Source organism: Epinephelus fuscoguttatus, linkage group LG8, assembly GCF_011397635.1.
Source record: "Epinephelus fuscoguttatus linkage group LG8, E.fuscoguttatus.final_Chr_v1".
NCBI classification, from domain to species: Eukaryota; Metazoa; Chordata; class Actinopteri; order Perciformes; family Serranidae; genus Epinephelus; species Epinephelus fuscoguttatus.
This window is the reverse complement of record NC_064759.1, coordinates 21,624,880-21,644,064: the sequence shown is the minus strand read 5'-3', so window position 1 is coordinate 21,644,064 and position 19,185 is coordinate 21,624,880. Positions and strand designations below refer to the sequence as shown.

Here is a 19,185-nt window from a genome sequence, read left to right as displayed (position 1 = left end):
TTAAAAATCTATTTTTTATTTAGACAAAATAATTAAGTAGTAAGTTAAGAACAAAAAAAGTTTGAGACAAGAGACTTAAACAAGCTGCTTTGGACGAGCAAGCCTCGTGTCGCCTCCTCGTGTCTTAAGAAGCATTTTGGGAAATCTCGAGTGACGCAAAACGCTGACGTGCGTTTTACGTCCTCACATCTGTTGAGCAAGTCCATCTCTTGTAATATTTATTCAGCAAACATGAATAAAACCAAACCACAAACTGAGATTCATCAAACTTTAACACCAACAAATCCATCACTTTCCCCACTCCTGGCATTTAATAAAATAGAAGGAGAAAAAGAAACAGTTCCCCAGAATTTATATTCATTTGTAGGGTTAGTTGTCCCGGTTTTTTGCATTTGGTGGCTGCAGCCTTAAATAAATGGCACCTTTCACCCGACTTTGGGCTGGTCTCATAATGGTCTTCCCGCTTACACACGTCAGAGTCTTATCAGTGCCGCTGGCAGTCAGGACAGGATGATAACTCATTTCCAGACAGAGCCTGAGGTAGCCAAGGTGAGCCGCAGCAAACTGCAGCACAGGGTCCAAAGAATTCAAGCAAGTCCTGAATCAGAGAGTGTGCTTTGCTCAAAGTGCCTGAGCAGCACACTGACGATGAAGACGTTACTTTCTTGCAAAGCTAAACCTAACAACATTCAAATAAAAAGCTAATAATAAATCTAAACCTTATCCTAACATTTACTTCAACAGACACCCTTATAAAAGACCTCATCTTGGCTGAAAGGTGAGAACATCTGTGTTGAAAACACCTGAGGACCGAAGACATTTCATGAATAGCAAGTATAAAGTCAGTGGAAATGCATTAATGAAACAGTAATGTTTTTTTTTGCTTTTATGTAGGTGAAGCAGTGAATCTGAAAAAGTAAAAAAAAATGTATGTATGGCTTTCCCTGTTGGTCTGGATATGAAGTGTAAGTGAGTCACACCTTTGTGTGTACATACAGCGCAGTGTTCAGGGGACGACAGAGTAGGGCTGATAGGGCAGCAGCTTTTGTCGTTCATTAATTGAGTAAATCCACGCAGGCTTGACAAAGTTCAGATTGCTGTTCTCCATCAGTGCCTGTGATGGAAGTGAGAGTGAAAGCAAGAGGAACAGAGAGGTCATGAAGTGTTCTTATTGAATTACAAATGCACAGAGGTATATTAGCCAATGAAGAACTCAACTCTGATTGTTAAACTGAAACTTCTACTTCAGGTGCTAGCAAAGCCCTCAAATGACTGAAAACCAATTCTGACTCATAAATTCAAACAGATTTAAAAGCCACTTGGTCCGAAAACTGCTACATTTTCCCTGGCAGAGCTGAAATACTCAGGTTCCCAATTTGCTCTGATGCTTTTATTTGATTATACCTTAGCAAATAAGTGCTTGCTGCTTGAAAGAAAATGTCTTAGAAGCCTCTGTATTTTTTTCCCCTCTTTGGACTTTTTAAAAAGAGCTTTTCAGCAGCGTACTTTGTATAACCGTGCATTAAGTCCCGGACACACCAAACTGACATAAAGGAAGTGGTGGTATTAAAGACTGACTGTTCCATCGCCTCATGTCACCTGTGTCTCGGCCAGGAAGTTAATTTGAAGACAATGCAGAGCCAACAGCAGACTAGCACGTACCTTCAGGCCTGCGTGAGAGGAAATAACTCTCCATATCAGTGAGCAGCGATGGTCTGTGTGAGTCATTCAAAAAGGGAAACCAGGAGACCGGCAGGGTGGATTCAAGACGCTAGTTAGCACATTAACAACCCAACCAATGTAGAAAGAACAAAGGATACTGGCTGTGCACTGTAGCAAACAGGTACACAAATATTAGGACCTGTTTTTGCTAACGAGATCAATGGCTCAAAAAAGGAATTCTTCCTAATATAACAAGTTTGTTTTGGTCTCACTCCCTCTTGAATTTTTTATCTTTTTGGTAAAGATTATTTTTTCTGCATTTTTGCCTTTCTCAGACAGGACAGATCCAGAGTAAAAGTGGAGACAGACAGGGAGGCATGCAGCAAGGGGCCATAGGTTGGAATCAAGCCCTCGGCCGCTGTTGTAACACCTAGGGATGATCCTGGCAACTAAACGAAAATTTTAAGACTAGTCGACCAGTCTAAAAAAAAGGAAAAAACTCATTTAATGGTGAATGTGCTTCAGCCTGGAGGTTACCTTTTTGCGTCCTGGCACTATGTATTCAGGCTCAACATATTCCATTAACTTCCTGAAGCCTTAACTTTAGCAAAGTTAAGTGGAAGCATATCTTGGGCGGTCATTGTTGTGATGAGCTGCATTATCTCCTCAGACTGGGCGGGATCACAGTGTCTCCGGGTGAACGATGTCAAGTTGGGCTATGTGGCTAGCACCGCTAGCAGCAGCAGGCTAACATCCAAATGCTTGAGTTGAACGTGGCTGAGCATTGCTCCAGTCGAGTGATTATATGCTAGTTTTTTCTGACACCGCCGACACACTACCTTGTTTTTCATGATCTGGACCAAAGTACTGCCAAACCACGATGGTTTTGCGAGAGGTCATCGCTCTTATTCCCCACCGTGCTGTTTAAAAACTCCAGTCTACTTGAGCATTACCACGGGGGAGGGGGACTGCTGTCTGACGGTTCTGTAGCCCCCACTAGTGGCGGTTGGCCGCATGACAGTTAAGCGGCCTTGTACATGAATGAAACACTAACTGGTTTAACCCTATGGGCCCTAGGCGTTTTTGGGGTATTTTTACTGCCTTTACTTTTAAGCTCATATCAGTCATTATAAAGGCTACATACACACGCTATATCTTATTTTTTTTTCAGGACAATGTGGGATAACCAGATTTGCCATCATTTCATGTCCTTCTATGTGCCTGTATTTTATATTAATTTTTATATCAATGGAAAAAAACAAATCCGCGTGACTAAATTCTTACATTTTTACATGTATCTCACCATAGCAAGTTGGAAGTTGACATATTCTGCCATATCTGAGGAGGGGAGACTCTCTGGAATCTGGCATTATAAGAACCATGATGGTGGGACGTTCTGTCACTTCACAGTTGTCCAAAACATGTGGTTTGTGCCAGGTGGACATGATTGCCAGTATTTTTTCATTATTGCAAGAAATTCCATTGACTCATTCACAAGTCAAAAATGTGTTTTATCTGAAAGAAACATGCAATATTTACATCTAAGATCATAGAAAAATAGTCAACCAAGTGCAATGCTATCCTCCAAGATAATATTTGTTTTTTAGTTGCAGTTATATATTGGGGAAACATTTTGGGCATTGGTGTCCCCCTCAATGTATATGGTAACTACGGCCCTGTCAGCATGCATAATTAGGCTACAGTTGTCTGGGTGCGCAAAGGTGAAGAGGCTGGTCTTGTCATACAAAGTTTGATGGAGTGTCAACTGGACAATATGGAGATATTTGCATCTTGAAAGCTGGGCTACAAATGTGGACAAATGTGGATTGTAAAGAATTTCGTCAGGTTTTATTTTGGAGACAATGAATCTGAATTTATAGCGTGATGGGATGACAGCACAATGGTGTGTGTGGTATTATTGGAAAGCTCTGGTCCTGCGCTTTCATGTGATATGCGTGGTATTTCTGTGCGAGCCTGCATTCACGAGTAATCCATCCAAGAGTAATGTGTGTGCAAAGCTGTATGAAAGCTCTGTTATACATAATTTTAGTGTAACTTTATCATTTTTTCTGCTGTGAAAACAGTGGACTACTGGCAAGTGCTTGGTCTTGTCGAAAAGCTATGATTCCGCTGTTTCACATGATATACGTGGCTTCTCACTATGATGCACGGTTGTGGAGAAAATCCATAGAGAACAACAGGTGTGAATTTGGACGCACTACGCGTCGTTCGGGCCCATAGGGTTAACCGACTAATATTGCTGGTACCGACTAGCAAGGGGGTGGAGCTAGTGGACAATCCCACCCTCTTTATTTTAAACATCTGTTTGCTTTCCTTACTTCCCTTCCTCTTTGCGTACACTGAGCTTAACTGCCAATCAGAGTGTTTTTATTCTCCAACAGGCCCTGCTGTCTCTGACACCGTTCTAACATGCTGAAAATAAATCTAACAAGGGCCGACTAGCGCCAACAGTGAGGACAGCACTGCAAAAACTAAGGCAACAGACACTCACGACCTGTTCAACCGCCAGCTTGGTGTGTCAGGGCCTTTAAGTTTCCTGAAGCTATTATGTTCATCTAATCAAATCAAATGTAAAAGCATGCTTGCACACATGCTAAAACCAACATACACAGAGACGTTCATGTTCTTAAGCTTGTGTTAGACATCATTATTAGGGATAAACAAGCGAGGACTCAACTCACGTCTTCAAAGGAGTCGTGCCACCCTTCACTGGTCACCACAAACTGCACCTTCTCTGTCATGTAGTCCTCAATCAGTCTGGAGCAAGACAACATTATGTTTTTATAAGAACATTTGCAACATGAAAATCGTAATGGGTTACTTGTAGAACTCTTTCTCACCCGTTAAAGGCAACGATGTATCTCAACAGTAGACGCCTCTCGTTGTTAGGGAATTTACCGTAGAGGAAAAAGTGCTTTCCTTTCAGGAAGTCTGGAAGAAATGAGAAAATAGGAAGTGAAAGAAGCAGAGGAGTGCAACTGATGACTCCACAATATGTAGGAGGAGTAATTATAGGTGCTCTTTGAAAAAGGTGAGAAAGGAGCAAAGCACCAGAGAGACAGGAGGACACGGAGACATGAACAAAGAGAGACGTACCTGGTAGCTCAGGGATGGGGTGATCCTCTTCAGCCTCAGCGTCTGTGTTTTCATCTGTCGACCCCCCATACGGATCCTCCTGGTTCACTGTCTTCCCCTCTGCTGCTGCTGCTTTCTTCTGTCTGCTCTCGTTCTCCACCCTGTAACGAGGACAGGTAAAGAATCTGTTGTATCTTTTATGCCACATGGCTCCACGCCTGCCTGGCTGTCAGAAGAAGAAACCTTTCTGTTTGTCGCTTTTGTTTTTTTTTGTCTCGTCTGATCACTCCTTCTAATGGTGGTCGCAGTTACATTGGCAGGGCAGTACAGATGTCGTATTTATGGAGCTGTTGAATCTCTGTTAAGGGAAGATTTAAGGTTAATATTGCACTTTTGTAATCACTCCATATAGGCCATCAGAGTAGTTAGTGGACTAAATTCAACCATATCCATAGAAATTTAAGTTACAGTTAAATACAGTGACAAGTACAAGTACAAAAGTAGTTCTTTTAAAGATTACCGTTTGTTCTTTAGTTCTGTATTTTGGTATAAATACACACTTAACCACCAGTCTACCAGCAATTTCGTCATTTTGGAAAAGTGAGCTCTTATCCGAGATAATCTTGAAAGGAAAACCAGTTCAAAACAACTTTTAGTCACTTGGGGCAGTGGAACAAGTTGTAAACACAAAACAGACATGTAAGGGTGCGTGTCCACATAGTGTTTTTTTCTGAGTGCCAGTGTGTTTTTCAAATTGTTCCTAATGAGAGGAGAGCAATTGCAGCTGCCTACAGAAAAGGCACTGTGCCCAGCATCCTTGTTCTGAGTGCTTGGCTTTTTCTGTGGCTGCTCTTAGCACTTCAAGCTGAAAATCTATTAACTTATTATAAAGGTGTTGGTATCGTCACTGCCAATCTTGCACTCTCTATCCTGAGCTGTATGGCATGTCAGTTAGAAACTATCACACAGCAGATCGTAGCAGGCTGCCTGGACACAGAGTTTAAGTTTGTTGTTAACTGTGTAGAAACACTGTGGGCACATGTCTTAATGGTGCAAATTAGAGGTCAAGCAGACAAAGAGCAACATTAATCTCCACCAACTCCAGAAGGAAATATATGGCTCCTTCACTGATACTGTAAATGTTTCAGGAAGTCCACCAGCTAGTTGGTTACTTTGTCTGTCTGCTGTTCGGTGCTGGGCAGTTAGAGTACAGTGAGATTTCAGACCATTTTTTACTGGAAACAATGCTGATTGGAGCAGTGAGACTGAGTCAATAAGCTGTAGGTCCTAAAACCAAAACTGACAGATGCTAAAATGCCCCATAGAACTGAGGATGACTGCAGAGACTGGTGATAATAATCTATGGGTTTAAGTTGCTTTAAGGTAACAGCACAAAAAAGGCATTTTCAAAGACTTCTGTCACTTCCTCAGTGCCATCTATCACTATGAGCACCACCCTCAAGCCAACTAACATCTTCAGCTACCAGTTAACATCAACAGTGTCCCTGCTGAAATTGTGAATAGCGTCAGATTCTTTGGCTTTGGCTCAGATCTCAGACTCCCTCCTCAGGTCTCTAAACACCAGCTGTGTCAAGATGAAGGCACAACGAACACTACCTTCTGCAATGCCTTAAAAAAATTGAATGTCTCTAAAAAACCTGGTCAACTGGGCTACTTAAGACAGCATCCTTACTGGTCACATACTGGTGTGGTTTGGCAACATGACTGAACACCACAAACAGCTGGGGAACATCACTGCTACATATTCAGGATTTTTAAGAAAGGACGTAAGTATAATGGAGCACACGGGCCATACAACACATGGTCAGTTCTCATTCCTTCCCTCAGGTTAACGCCTGTGGAGCATCAGAACTCGTACCAGCTGTCTCAAAAGGTGTTTTCTGAGGGTGCCCTGAGAGAACTGCCCACTGGGGAGCTCCCCCAAAGAACTAAATACCTTTGAGAGCTTTTTTCTGTTTGCATTCGCACCGCCAACAGAAACACTGAAGTGACGTAAAGTACTGTAAGCCGGGCAGCGGTTAGTATAGCACCGTCACTTCTGCTTTGACGAATCAAAATCCCATTGCATTGCCATATACAATTCACTCAGTAAAGCCTGGACTCCACTGTCGGTCCACTTGTCCATGTTTTTTTCCATTTTTCACTACATGCTGTAATTTGTGTTTCCTGTTGTGGCTGATGGGTCTTTTTTTTTTTTTTAAATGGCAGTTGCCAGTGTGGCATTGGCTGTGTTTGACCAATCAACAAACACTTTGGTTACTCATGGTTTCTCTTGTGTTGAGAGAGTACCTACTTTGATATAGGAGATAAAAAAAAAGGCTGTCTAAGAACTGCAATCATTCCTAGTTCTTACAGTGCAAACACAGCAAAACGAGGGATTCTGAGAACTATGAAAAAGTTCCTCTGGTTGCAAACACCTATAGAGTTAGATTACTGAATAGAAAACACTTTAAAAACTCACAGTGGCCCCTTTTACACTGCTAGATTTTCGGCGAATGTTGGGCCGTTTTGCTGGCAAGCTGCGAGTGTTTAGAATTTTTTAGAATAGAATAGAAAACTTTATTGTCTGGAACCAAAAGGCAACAGAAATTTGTCTTTGACAGGGCTCAACACCAGGTTTACACACACACAGAAGACATTTAAAACACATCCAAGACATTTACAGGATCTAAAAAACACGAAAAAAAGATACATGTACAAAATATTGACACTTAAAAAAAAAAGAAAAGGACCGGCAGCAAGTCATTATCAAGGCACTGTAACTCCTCTGCTGTTGAGGGCTGTTATTGCAGTTGGAATGAATGATTTTTTGTAAATTGTTTTTCTGGCCAGTGGGACTTTGTATCTCCTGCCTGATGGGAGGAGACTGAATGAGTGATGGAGGGGATGAGAGGGTTCTTCTGTGATCAGGGTGGCACAGAGTGCTCATACAGATGGAACAGTGGAGTTTGTGGTGAACCGATTATTTTGCTGGGTTGATCTGTGATCAGTGACAGTTTTGTTTTCTGTTTGTTGGTGAGAAAGTTGTACCAGGAGGTGATATTAAAGGTGAGAATGGATTCTATGAGTGACCGGTAGACCATCATTAAGATCATTTTACTGACATTGAAGTTTCTCAGTTTCCTGAGAAGATGGAGGCGCTGTAGTGCTTTGCTGTAAATTGTGTCTGAGTGTGTTTGAAAGGACAGGCACACACACACAGAGTCGGATTGGCGAGTTGATCCGAGGCGCCCAATCATATTGGCGGATCCTTTTTGGTTTAAAAAGAACGTGGCGCCCTTCCGCCACAGACCACTGGCGGTGGATAAACAGGAAACAGCTGATAGCAGGAATGAGCAGCTAGTAGCAAGAGGGAAATGCAAACCTGACAGACACTACAGTAAAGATGAGCAACTGAAGGGCGGTGAAGAACGGGCCAACTTACGAGAGAATCGCCGAAGGACTGACCAGCCGCGGCTTCCCTTGGAGTACGTCACTGTTTACGTCACACACTGAGCTACACATTTTGTTACTTGCTCACACCCCCCATTGCCCTGAAAAAGGAGCATTCTGTATACACAAAAGTAGGTAGGTGGCATTTTGCTGCACTCCCCGATTTTGTTTTTATACTGCCAATCCTGAAAAAAGACTGATTGGGCTTTCCTGCAAATTTGCACAATTCCTATTTAAATAGGGCTAGTGTTACAGGACGCACAGGATACACAGCAAGGAGGACACAAGAGAACCCAGAAAAACAAGAGAAGACCTAAAAGAACCTGCAAACTCCACACAGAAGGGCCCCAGCCAGTGGGTTCAAACCCAAAACCCTCTGTCTGTGAGGCGCCAGAGCTAATCCTCTTAATATTGTTGTTGGGTTTCATTTATTCTTATTTATACATAGTTGTAAAGACATAGAGAGCCAGGGCAGATGCCTTGGATTGCATCTGAATGTAAAATTGTACTTTTTGACGTATATGAAAATAAACTTGACTCTGCAATTCTGCAATATACTACAAGAAAATATAATACTAAACTATAAGCTACATATTGTGTAATTATTGTGTCATTATAAATCAAAAGTCACTTCAAGTTGAAGTACAATTACTGACTGTAAAAATAACTGATGGTTATTTTACAAGTGGGCCAACAAGAGAGCTCAATTCAAGTGTACAACCTTTAATTACATGGAAGAACAAACCCATCCACATCAATTACTATCAGCATCAATGACATCATTTGTTTTGTTTACCTCTGCAGCTCATCCTCGGTGTCCACGGCAGAGTCCTCATCACCACCTCCTGTGAAATTAAGCGTTTATTAGTCAATATGGTAAAAAGATTAACCTAAAGAGCTGACGTGTCTGGTTTATTTTCATGCTAGAGAAGGCCTTGCAGAAAAGTTTGTGATATGTTATATATATTTATAGTTTACTATATCAATCCAAGGTTGTTGCTACATGCCTGTAGCTTTGATTTCCATTACTGCACTCCAGCCTTAAAGTGAGTAAAGTTCTCATATCTGTAGTGCTATTTATCAATCTAAATTGTTTTGGTGTGAGTTGCAGAGTGTTGGCGAGATTGGCTGTAGAGATGTCTGCCTTCTCTCAAAGATAATTGATCAACAGCAATGTCCCTTCCCAGAAATCATGATCCGGTTACTCAAGATAATCCACAGACCTTGTTGTGAGCAGTTTCATGTTGGAACTGTTATCTTTCTACCAAACTACACCCGCCAACAGTATCACAGCAAAGAAGGATATATCTCCAACATTCTGCAACACACACCAAAACAATCAGGATTGATAAATAGCACAACAGGGCAGAGGAAAAATATGTATAATTGATTTTCAATTGTCCCTTAATCTTAAAACTAAAGATCTTTCTAAAAATACCAGTAAAATGGAATGGACCTTAAATTTTCATGATGCACAGCAGAAAGAGAAACATACCAGATGAATCCATTTTTCTGTGACACACATATCATCAGTTCAAAGAATAAAACTTTGTTGGCAGCACTTTGCATTATTGTACAATCCTGTGCTGTTGAGGGGCAAAAGAGAAGCAGGTCTAATTAAAATGCCGTCTCCCCTTGTGTGTGTTTGTTGGGTCAGGGCTTGCTGTGTCGCCTCACTGATGCACCACGGCACTTTACTTCTGGCCTCGCATTAACATAGAAATGAGAATCATGCACAAGTCCCTTCACGGTGATTGCATCTCTCCTCTATGCTTGCTTCCCCCTCAGACAGAATCCACAGTACCTATATTGTTCTTGTTCTTTTCACGGTGGTGTTATCAACTCATCCATCTCCAAGTGCTTTGTACAGGTGATCCTTCTGTCTAAACCTTCGGCCCTCACATTGTCCCCTTGCCCCTCTCAATTCATTCAGTCCTCTTCAGCTCCAGTGCTACCCTCTCCTCTCCCTCGTTAGTTAGAATAAGTCACTTCCCGTGAGTCACAGACACTTACACTTCAGTTCTTGGATCTTCGTATAAATATATATGTATATATTTATTAGGGCTGCTCCATAAAAGTCGACCAAATAAAAGGTCATTAGTCGGCAAGAATTCATTGTTCGCTTATTCGCATAGAAGAAAGTGAAACTCTATTAGGAGTCGAAATAAATCAAAACCTATATTACTGGACCACGTGGGAATATAATTTGAAAGGACAGACGCAGGAAAAGGCAGCGCTCAGCAGTCAGACAGGAGTCACAAACCAATCACAGTCGACAGACATATTTCCCTTCTTTCGTAAATATTCAGCCTGATAAATACGGAAAAGTTGTTCATGTTAGTGCAGGGCTACCCAGAGTTTTACATCTGTCCCACTGACAATAGACCTACAAACTTTCTAACAGCTCCTGGGAGAAGATCAGCTTTGCACTCAGGCTTTCAGGTAAATGGGCTATACCATGCTTGTTATGGTTGCTTAGCAACCTCAGACACAACCTGCCACTGCCCTCTTGTAAACTGGATGTGACATCTGTACAGCCCTTTATTCCCAGGGCTGGTACCTGCAGTTATTCCACAGCCAAGTTACCCAAGGTGATATGTAAACTCTGCAGGCAAACATTTGTCTATCATTCATCACCTACAAACACGACGTATCATCTGAAACATGGAAGTAGCTACATGCCCATTAGCCACTTAGCACAATCATTACTGCTTTGCCGACAGTGTCATTAACAGGCGGCTCACTCAGTGTGTGACGTGCACTTGTAGATAAAATATAGGCCTATATTAATGAAGGTTCATTAGTACGGTTTTGTATTTCTCTGTAATGTAGCACAGTGTTAACAATGTTACTGATACTATTCTTTCTCACACCTTCAACTCCAACCATTGTGTTGCCCCGCCCAAAATGTATCATTTAATATCACATTAATATTGTAAACATGCGGGACACTAGTCAAGTGATGGCCCTAAATGACGACTATTGGTTGACTAGGAAAACTTTTTGTTGGGGGCAGCCTTAACATATATATATATATATATATATAAATAACTTAATTTCTGCTTCACTCACCAGGCTGTGGCTGTGAACTTTTTGGTTTGTTGTTTTCACCCCTGTGACAAACAAATGGTGTTTTCCTGTATCTTCTAATTCATTGCAGTTTATTTGTAGTGGTTGACCCTGAGGAACTGTAGAGTTTAGGTGTTCTCAGCCATGCTAGCAGCTCTGCAAGGTTGAACTTTGGCGCAGTGGTGCATTAAACCAAATGCTAAGATAGACATGCTAACATGCTCACAATGACAACATTAGGATTCTAGTTTTAAGCTGGTATAATGTTGCTTGGGTTGTACCCTACTCAGAGTTATGCCAGTCGAATCTGATTTGGCTGTGTAATACAGACATTCATCTACTCGTTCCTTTTCTCCCATGTAGGGTTTGAGGGTCTGAATGAGGTTTGGTGGAACACTCAGAGTAACAGTAACATGTAGGTACTATAGTACACAAGCCAAGCTAGTCCACCAAGCTAATGTGTGCTAACTACGCTAATGACAGATTGGAAATGTGCAACAACTTTTTTGGGTGACACTAGATATAAAACAAAAGCCACACACTGTATCATATTAAGTTACTGTGAGCTGTAAATTCACAGCTTCTAAGGAGAGGGCAGAAGATAATTTTATCTCGGAGCATTAATGAGAAAAGCCTCTCTTCGTCCAGGCAGCTGCCTTCCTCTCACTCAGATTCACCCTAGGTCTGGGACCCTCGCTGCTGTACTGCACAGCTACGTCTGGGGACCAAATATACCCCACAAGTATGCTGTCCACTGACAAAAAACAAAAACTAGAATTATGCCTTGCAGCTGTACGTCGCCACAAACCCATTAAGTTGCATTTACAGTTTATATCCATGTCTGTGAAAACACAGATGCTTCACACACAACTCTCCCTGCCCGGCAGCACAGAAGATATTTACACTCATCACAGCTCCAAGGGGGGGCATCCAAGAATAGTGTCACAGATTCAGCATCTGACCAAATGTGTCCTCTTCCTTTCCTGAGTCATAGAGTTGAAAACTCGTATGCTAACTTTCTTTGATAGGCACTGAACGCAAAGTGCAGCTGAGGTTGATGGGAATGCGACTATTGGTCACACACCAAAGTTTGAATTTTGACCTCCTAATGGAGCTTTAAGCAAAGTGAGGGGGAAGTCTTTAATTTGTGGGGACATAAATGTCTGTACCAAATGACATCACCACCACTTTGCACCCATAAAATGTGAAAAGTCAAGATCACCTACCTCGTATTGTTTGGAAACCATACATTTCTGAACAAAATTCTTAAGAAATCTGTCCAACAATTGTTATCAGACATTATCAGTCAAAGAGAACAGATGTAGAAGAAACTCAAAGTGGTGTGGTGAGCAGTTCAACATCACTTTCAGGTACACTAAAAGAAATAAGTTGGCCCACATGACTCACAAGAAAATGTATGTTTTAACCTTCAACAGTTAGGGAATTTTACTTTGTGCATATTTTTTTGTTTACTTTCCAGTCAAACTCTATCCAAACCGTAAGTGCCTCTTTGGTCTTGACTGTCACTCTTCCATTTTCTCTATTTCACCTTTTCAACGGGCTGACTGCCCACTCCTTCCCCCAGCATTACACCCTGTCTGTCTGCCTGTCTCAGGTTAACTTCGTCCATAGAAAAACAGTTTCAGACTGTTGTAGCCACTTGTCAGAACAACTAGGTGTTTTCTCTTTTATCCCAACAACAGTTTCTGTAGTGCGCAAAGAAATAAAGAGAAAAGTGTGGAGTCATTGAAGAGGCAATGCTGACGTTGACTGAATCTCGGATCATCAGGTAGTTCCATTACATCTTTTCACAGCAGGACTTTCGATTAAAGTAGTAAGATTCAAACCTGGTTCATCCACATCAGTGGAGCCAGCATACTCATCATCATCATTCCTCTTCTCTGGTGTCTTTTTGGGGGTCACTTGTTTCCTCTGCTTCAGTGGAGTCTGCCAGGACAGCGTGGAGAAAGCATTAAAACTGACTGTTAAAAACTGGATCATTTATAGGCTCACTTAAAACAACAAACTCACCTTTGTGTTAATTTCCTCTTCACTCTGGTCGTCATCTTCCATCTCGCTCTCCGAACTCGACTCTGCTCCATCCATCAAATACCTAGAGGAAGACAAAGAACGGATGAACAAAATGTGTCACGATGATTAAAGGCCAGAGGAAAAAGAACACCTGCACAACATATCTTGCTACCAATCAGTCTTACTTTTTCAATGTTTCAAAACGACAGTGGGCCATCATCGGGCAAAAGTGGAACGAAGGTTCAGACTGAAGGTAATTTTTTTTCACCAGACATTCAGTTTCTTGATGTTTAATACATTACTGCTGCCTGTGTCTTAAATACTTTGAAGTTTGCCTGCTGGGAGACAAGACGAATCTACTGCAGGAGGATGAAACCAAATGTAAGAACAACCCGGTCACAAATTAGGCTTCACCCAGAATGCCCTCAACAGCCTTTTCTTGTTTCACAGTCACTCTCGGTTAAGAGAATGCTACGATGGCCAGCAGTCATAAATCTGATCTTTTCCCAATCAGATCTGCGCCGCTTTCATGTTGTCCTCAAGCGGCAACCTCAATGTTTGAAAAATGAAGCCAAGACAGAGGTGGCAAAAACTGCAGTTCTTTGAATAACCACTTGAGGCTGTCTCCGGAAGCTAGTCAAGTCAGTCCTCATAGACACCCATGTTAAAATTCTTTACAGCAGAAATAATCATGTTCACAGCCTGATAAAAAAAAAAACTGGCTCTGATCTCATGACCACTACACCGGGGGTCCAATTTAATTGAACTCACCCATTTACTTTTTATCAAGGCTTACAGTTACACATAATTAAGGGAGGGTTGCTTTCAGTGAAATGACGTCTGCCAATAGTCTCGGCTTCTCAGTCAGATCCACCCATTGCTCCTTCACAGCCCCAACCTCTCATCCAAATATGGTCACTTCTGGCTGCAAAGAAAACCAAGATGGCGATGGCCATAATACCGAACCCAAGGCTTCAAAACAGGAGCTCACAAAACAAATGTGAGACTTAACAGCAGCTATGTCCATTATTTTTTACAATCTATGGTGGTCCTAAATCCAATCACTAACCATGCGACCGCACAACATGATTTTGTCAAGTAGGATATGCTCCTGGATCAGCATCCCACATCACCCTCCTGGGCCAACATTGCATTCAACCAGCTCCTGTGCTTCTTTCAGAATTCCTTTGTGCTTTTTCAGAGCTAAGGTTGCTAAATGAAGTAAGTAAAATTGAACAAAATCCTCAGTACCATTAAACAAAAACCTTAAAGGCAACTGGGGGGTTAGTACGTTAGCTTGCTAAGTAAGTAGGACAAACTAACAAGTAAGCTTGCCAACAGGCTAGAATATTAGCGAGTTAGCTTGATAACTAGGAAGGCTATCCTAATGAGTAAGCATGCCAATAGGCTAGCATATCGTTCACTGCTGAAGAGTGTGGATAATATCATTTTTCAGTTGCACATACCTGTGATTAATACATTTTCCCTCCTTTTTATAGCCTATTCAAAACTTACTTGTTAGCATAGCCTACCTAGATAGCAAGGCTAACTCACTAACCCTGAATAGCTTACAAGGTTTTTCTTCAATATTATTGAGGAATTCGTTCAATTGTGCTGATTTCAATTTCTATATTTCTATGGGTCAATATTCTCAGAACAATTCGAGTAGTTCAGTTTTTATCAGTTTTCATCAGACCGAAATAATTCAGGATCTTGTTCAGCATTCTCACAGAGGATCACGCAGGTTATCATATAAAGTATGAGTGTGTACTCAGCGCACAGGCAAAGAGGGTCACAGAGCTCATCAAAGTGTGCATTGCTGAGTCCTGCAAAATCACGCCCATCTGGGTGAACTACCGTGTTTTAGTGTCCCGTAGGTCCCGTTATATTGCCACTTGTTGGTATGGCATGCTCTTAACATCACTTTGCTTGTGTTTTTATTTGCACTGAGATTTTTTTCTAACACTGCTTTTGTGTGGACGGGATTCTTTTTGAGAACTAAGGGTGCAAGAATCCAGTTTTCAAAGATACCTGTGCATGTGTGGACTACACCTTAAAGGGACACTGTGTAACATTTTCAGTTATTTATTGGTAAAAATCGATGTCTGCATTCATAAATATGTCATCATTGGTGTACTATTACCTCCAACAATAATCTGACTCTCGTAAAAGGAGAATTTGAGGTTTGTTTGTACATTGTGCGGGCAAATCGTCTGGGGGATTCCATAACGTTTCGCCATCTTGAAAATACATCCGCCAGCAAGGGACATACAGCCCTGCCTTTGGCGTTTTTGTTGAGAGCCAGGCCAGCGCTGCATGACTGAAAAGCCGAAGGAGAGGAGCACGAGGCACTTCGTTACTACCCTGGCACTACTGCAAGAAAGTGCAAAAGGGAATCAAAAAGGCAACGTGACCGGCAAATTCAAAAAAACGAGGGTCAACATCGGGGTAGCCTTTCCCAGGTGGAAAGAGCTGCTAAAGGAGAAAGGTAATGCAATCACAGGCCATGTGAGTGATGTGAGGAGAGCGATGAGGTGTGTGTGTCAAAAGACAAGACATGATTGGTTTGTTTCGATTTATACCCGCGCCAAAAGTCCTACGTTGTAAACACATTGTCAACTCGCGTCGCGTGTGTCTGTGTAGGAGCCTGAATGAATATTTCATGAAGTATTGGATGACATGGTTTCATCAATGTTATCATAGCTTTTTGGTACACAGCGGCTACCGTTGTTGCAATACGCATTTGAAACAGTGAGGCGCTAGAGTGCGCTATCCGTTTGAATGCAATATATACGATTTCAGCGTTAGATGGGAGAAATTCCTACACACTGTGGCTTTAATTTTTTTAATGACAGCGGACTTCAAGTGTCAGTAAAGTCCAGTACAACATTGGACATTTTAAAGGGCAAAGCAGGTACTTCATTGCTAATATTATTAATGCTCCATGTGACTGTAAATATGTGTAATTACATCCAAAATCCATCCAAATGAGTTGGACACAATTACTGGGTAAAGATCGAAAACTAATCACTTGTTCTCTGGTATAATGTCACACAAAATGTAGCTGAAATCTATTCAAATTCTTGTGAAACTGATAAACAAAAATCCAGACTGCAAACACCAGCGTCTTTGGCAGATAATTAGACAATCAAGTAAAGCATGAGAAAAAAGACGAAAGAAGCAGAAACAAATCCACAAAAGATGAAGGGAGCGTGCTGTTATCAGAGACAGGCAGTGACGCCATCTGTAATGATCTCTGAAAAGGTTACGAGAGTGTGAGAAGATATAAAAAGCCAAGTGTTCCAGATGTGTGAGAGAGGGTTCAGTGAGGATGTGACATTTCTCCCCACCCTCTCCATACATTCCCTCAAGCCACTATGAAGTCACCTGGACATTATTAGCTTCAAAGAGTGCAGACAAAGTGCAAAGAGTCGAAGTATCACTGTTGAGGTGTAATTATTTCCGCTCAGGAGAGGCATTTTACTGAGGAGACATTTTACTGACCTATGCTTACTTGTTTCATAAAACTCAGTGTCCAGGAAATTGGAAAATGAAAAACGACACTGTGGGCGAGGGGAGTAATACAGTAACTGTTGCTCATGGCAGTAAGTGTTGTTACCGTGAAAACAGACCAGAAAGCTCGATATGCTCTGTTTAAGGACAACTGGAAACACTTGGGTTTTTTAGAGCAGGTAAAAAAACCAAGCTATGCAAGAGCTGAAACTTCTGATCAGGGTCAGGTATGGTTCACATTAAAACCCACACTGGTACTTTTATTTTTTAAACAAGCTGCAGAGATAGTAGACTAAACATGCAATTCTGTTTCTCTGATCTTTTCTGATCACACATAGAGCTAAGCCTCTGTCTCTGACTCTCCCTGTGTATGTGTTTGTGTGTGCCTGCTCTTCAGTAATAGAAGGCTATTACTAATATAATATAGAAAAAAATACAGACGCCCAAAGTTTTGGCTTGGTGGGAAGCCAAGGAAGCGGCCAACAGAACGGCCAACAGGGTTCTGTGGCCGGCTTTCCAGCTTTGGGGCACTTCTGCCTCCTATCTGAAGTTGAACCAGGTTGCTCCGTAAGTACCAGGAAGCCGGCCACAGAGCTCCGTTGCCAGCCTCTGAGCTTTGTTATTCAGTCAGTACCCTTAAAAATAACAAGTTCGCTACCCAATGCTTCCTCTTTGAAGTAATTTCTTAAACAAAAATTCACTGCCATCAGTCTCTCGGCTCATCAAATACAAATGTAGATGCTCTGTTAACTACTGATGATGACTTGAGAAAGGTAATCAGCGACAATTCTGACACTTGATACTGATACTTCTTTTCATTTTATATCATTGCAAACTGACACTTTTGGATGTGCTTTTAGGTGATGAGTTTCTGTATGTGATTAAATTGCATTTTCTGTACTTTGATCATCGTACAACTGTGCTGATATTTTGGCTCTGCGAAGCAAACTACTTTCCAATTCCTCCTGAGATGTTGAAACTGAGCCTTATTTTTAATGAGAAATTTGTTTACTCATTCAGCTGTATTGTGATGGGATGATGTAGAGCTGCTTGAGTGTTTTCTGCTCTCCTCTCTTTTTGTCCATCACTAGACCCTCACTGATTGGATAATGAGTATGGAGAATGCCTTTCTGGGGTGCTTAGCTGCACTACAGCATACGTAGGCGTGGCAGGAGCTGAAGCTGTGCATTTGCCTACAGATGCTCAGGGACAAAGTGTTTGTGTGTGTGATGGAGCAACAGTTTGAGAGTGTGCATATTTGTTTGGGCACTTGTTATCATCAAAGTAAGTGGTCCCTTTAATTACCCATAGCAGATGCAGCTTTTAAATAAAGGATACATCATCAAAGCTGCGCACTCCATGCACCGCACAATAGCAGTGCTGGGCAGGGGAATGGGTTATGCTGGCAACAAGAGAGGGTGGAGGGTGGAGTGCGGGGGTGAGGGATCTTCCACACAATCTGAAAGCGAGCATGAGGGAGGATGACGACACAGGCTGCAGCAAACTTCTCATTTCAGTGCACTTTTTGGTGATGAACAGATTTAATAACACCAAAGTCTTGTGCTTAACTAATGTTCAGCATTTATAAGCTTTCCACATTACTCTCTCAGACTCTTTACACAACACATACACACAACGTGGCTATCCAGGATAATCCCATCAAAAACACAACTCTGACCTCTTTCATTTCCGGCTTTGCAGACAAACATAAGTAAAAATTGATTTCTGTGCACCCGCTCTTATCACCAGATTTATCATGCTGGAACTGGGGGGACAAAAATGTCTTTGAAATGTCACATCGAAAGAAGTTATTATAGCTACATGAGAGCAAATCAATAACAAGTCTGTGACAGCACCCATTGTGGCCGCGACCTGAGATTTTTTATTATAATCAATTAATCTGCCAATTACTGACTTGTTGATTTGATTTGCTTTGTTTGTGAAATGAAAAAACAAATTGCAAAAAAAGGGTGACGTTGCAACTGTCTAAATCCTGAATATATTCTGTTTAAAGGTATCTCACTGTATTTTCACTGAAGAAAAGCAGCAAATCGTCACATTTTGAAGCATGACATCAGCAAATGTTTGAAAGATAATGAAAGACTGATCAATTCTTAAAATAGTTGCACAGTTAATTTCTATTGATCAACTAACCAACCAACTGCTTAAGCTCCCAATTCAATTGTTTCATGCTACAGAGTAATAAGATATATTTGAGAGAACAACACCACCACTACAAGCCCCTTTTGCACTTCTTTCTGAAAATGAGCAGCTAATTTGTGGTTCAAGAAAAAGACCCATTCAGTTTGTCTGTAAAAGTCACACTGGCATCTGACGGGATTGGACCTAGAAATATTTCTG

The 19,185-nt window shown here is 41.5% G+C and overlaps 1 protein-coding gene across 1 annotated transcript in view; it reads right to left on the bottom strand.

The window, feature by feature from the left end:
• Positions 1–19,185, bottom strand: part of xrcc1 (X-ray repair complementing defective repair in Chinese hamster cells 1) — a 33,727-nt gene continuing 14,542 nt past the window's right edge. Inside the window, exons 11-17 of the mRNA XM_049583950.1 lie at positions 13,312–13,393; positions 13,128–13,227; positions 9,008–9,056; positions 4,780–4,919; positions 4,524–4,614; positions 4,365–4,440; positions 1–1,114 (exon numbers count right to left, since the gene is read on the bottom strand). Of these exons, the coding sequence (XP_049439907.1) occupies positions 1,007–1,114; positions 4,365–4,440; positions 4,524–4,614; positions 4,780–4,919; positions 9,008–9,056; positions 13,128–13,227; positions 13,312–13,393 (646 nt within the window). The 3' untranslated portion in view covers positions 1–1,006. The remainder of the gene's footprint in view (positions 1,115–4,364; positions 4,441–4,523; positions 4,615–4,779; positions 4,920–9,007; positions 9,057–13,127; positions 13,228–13,311; positions 13,394–19,185) is intronic.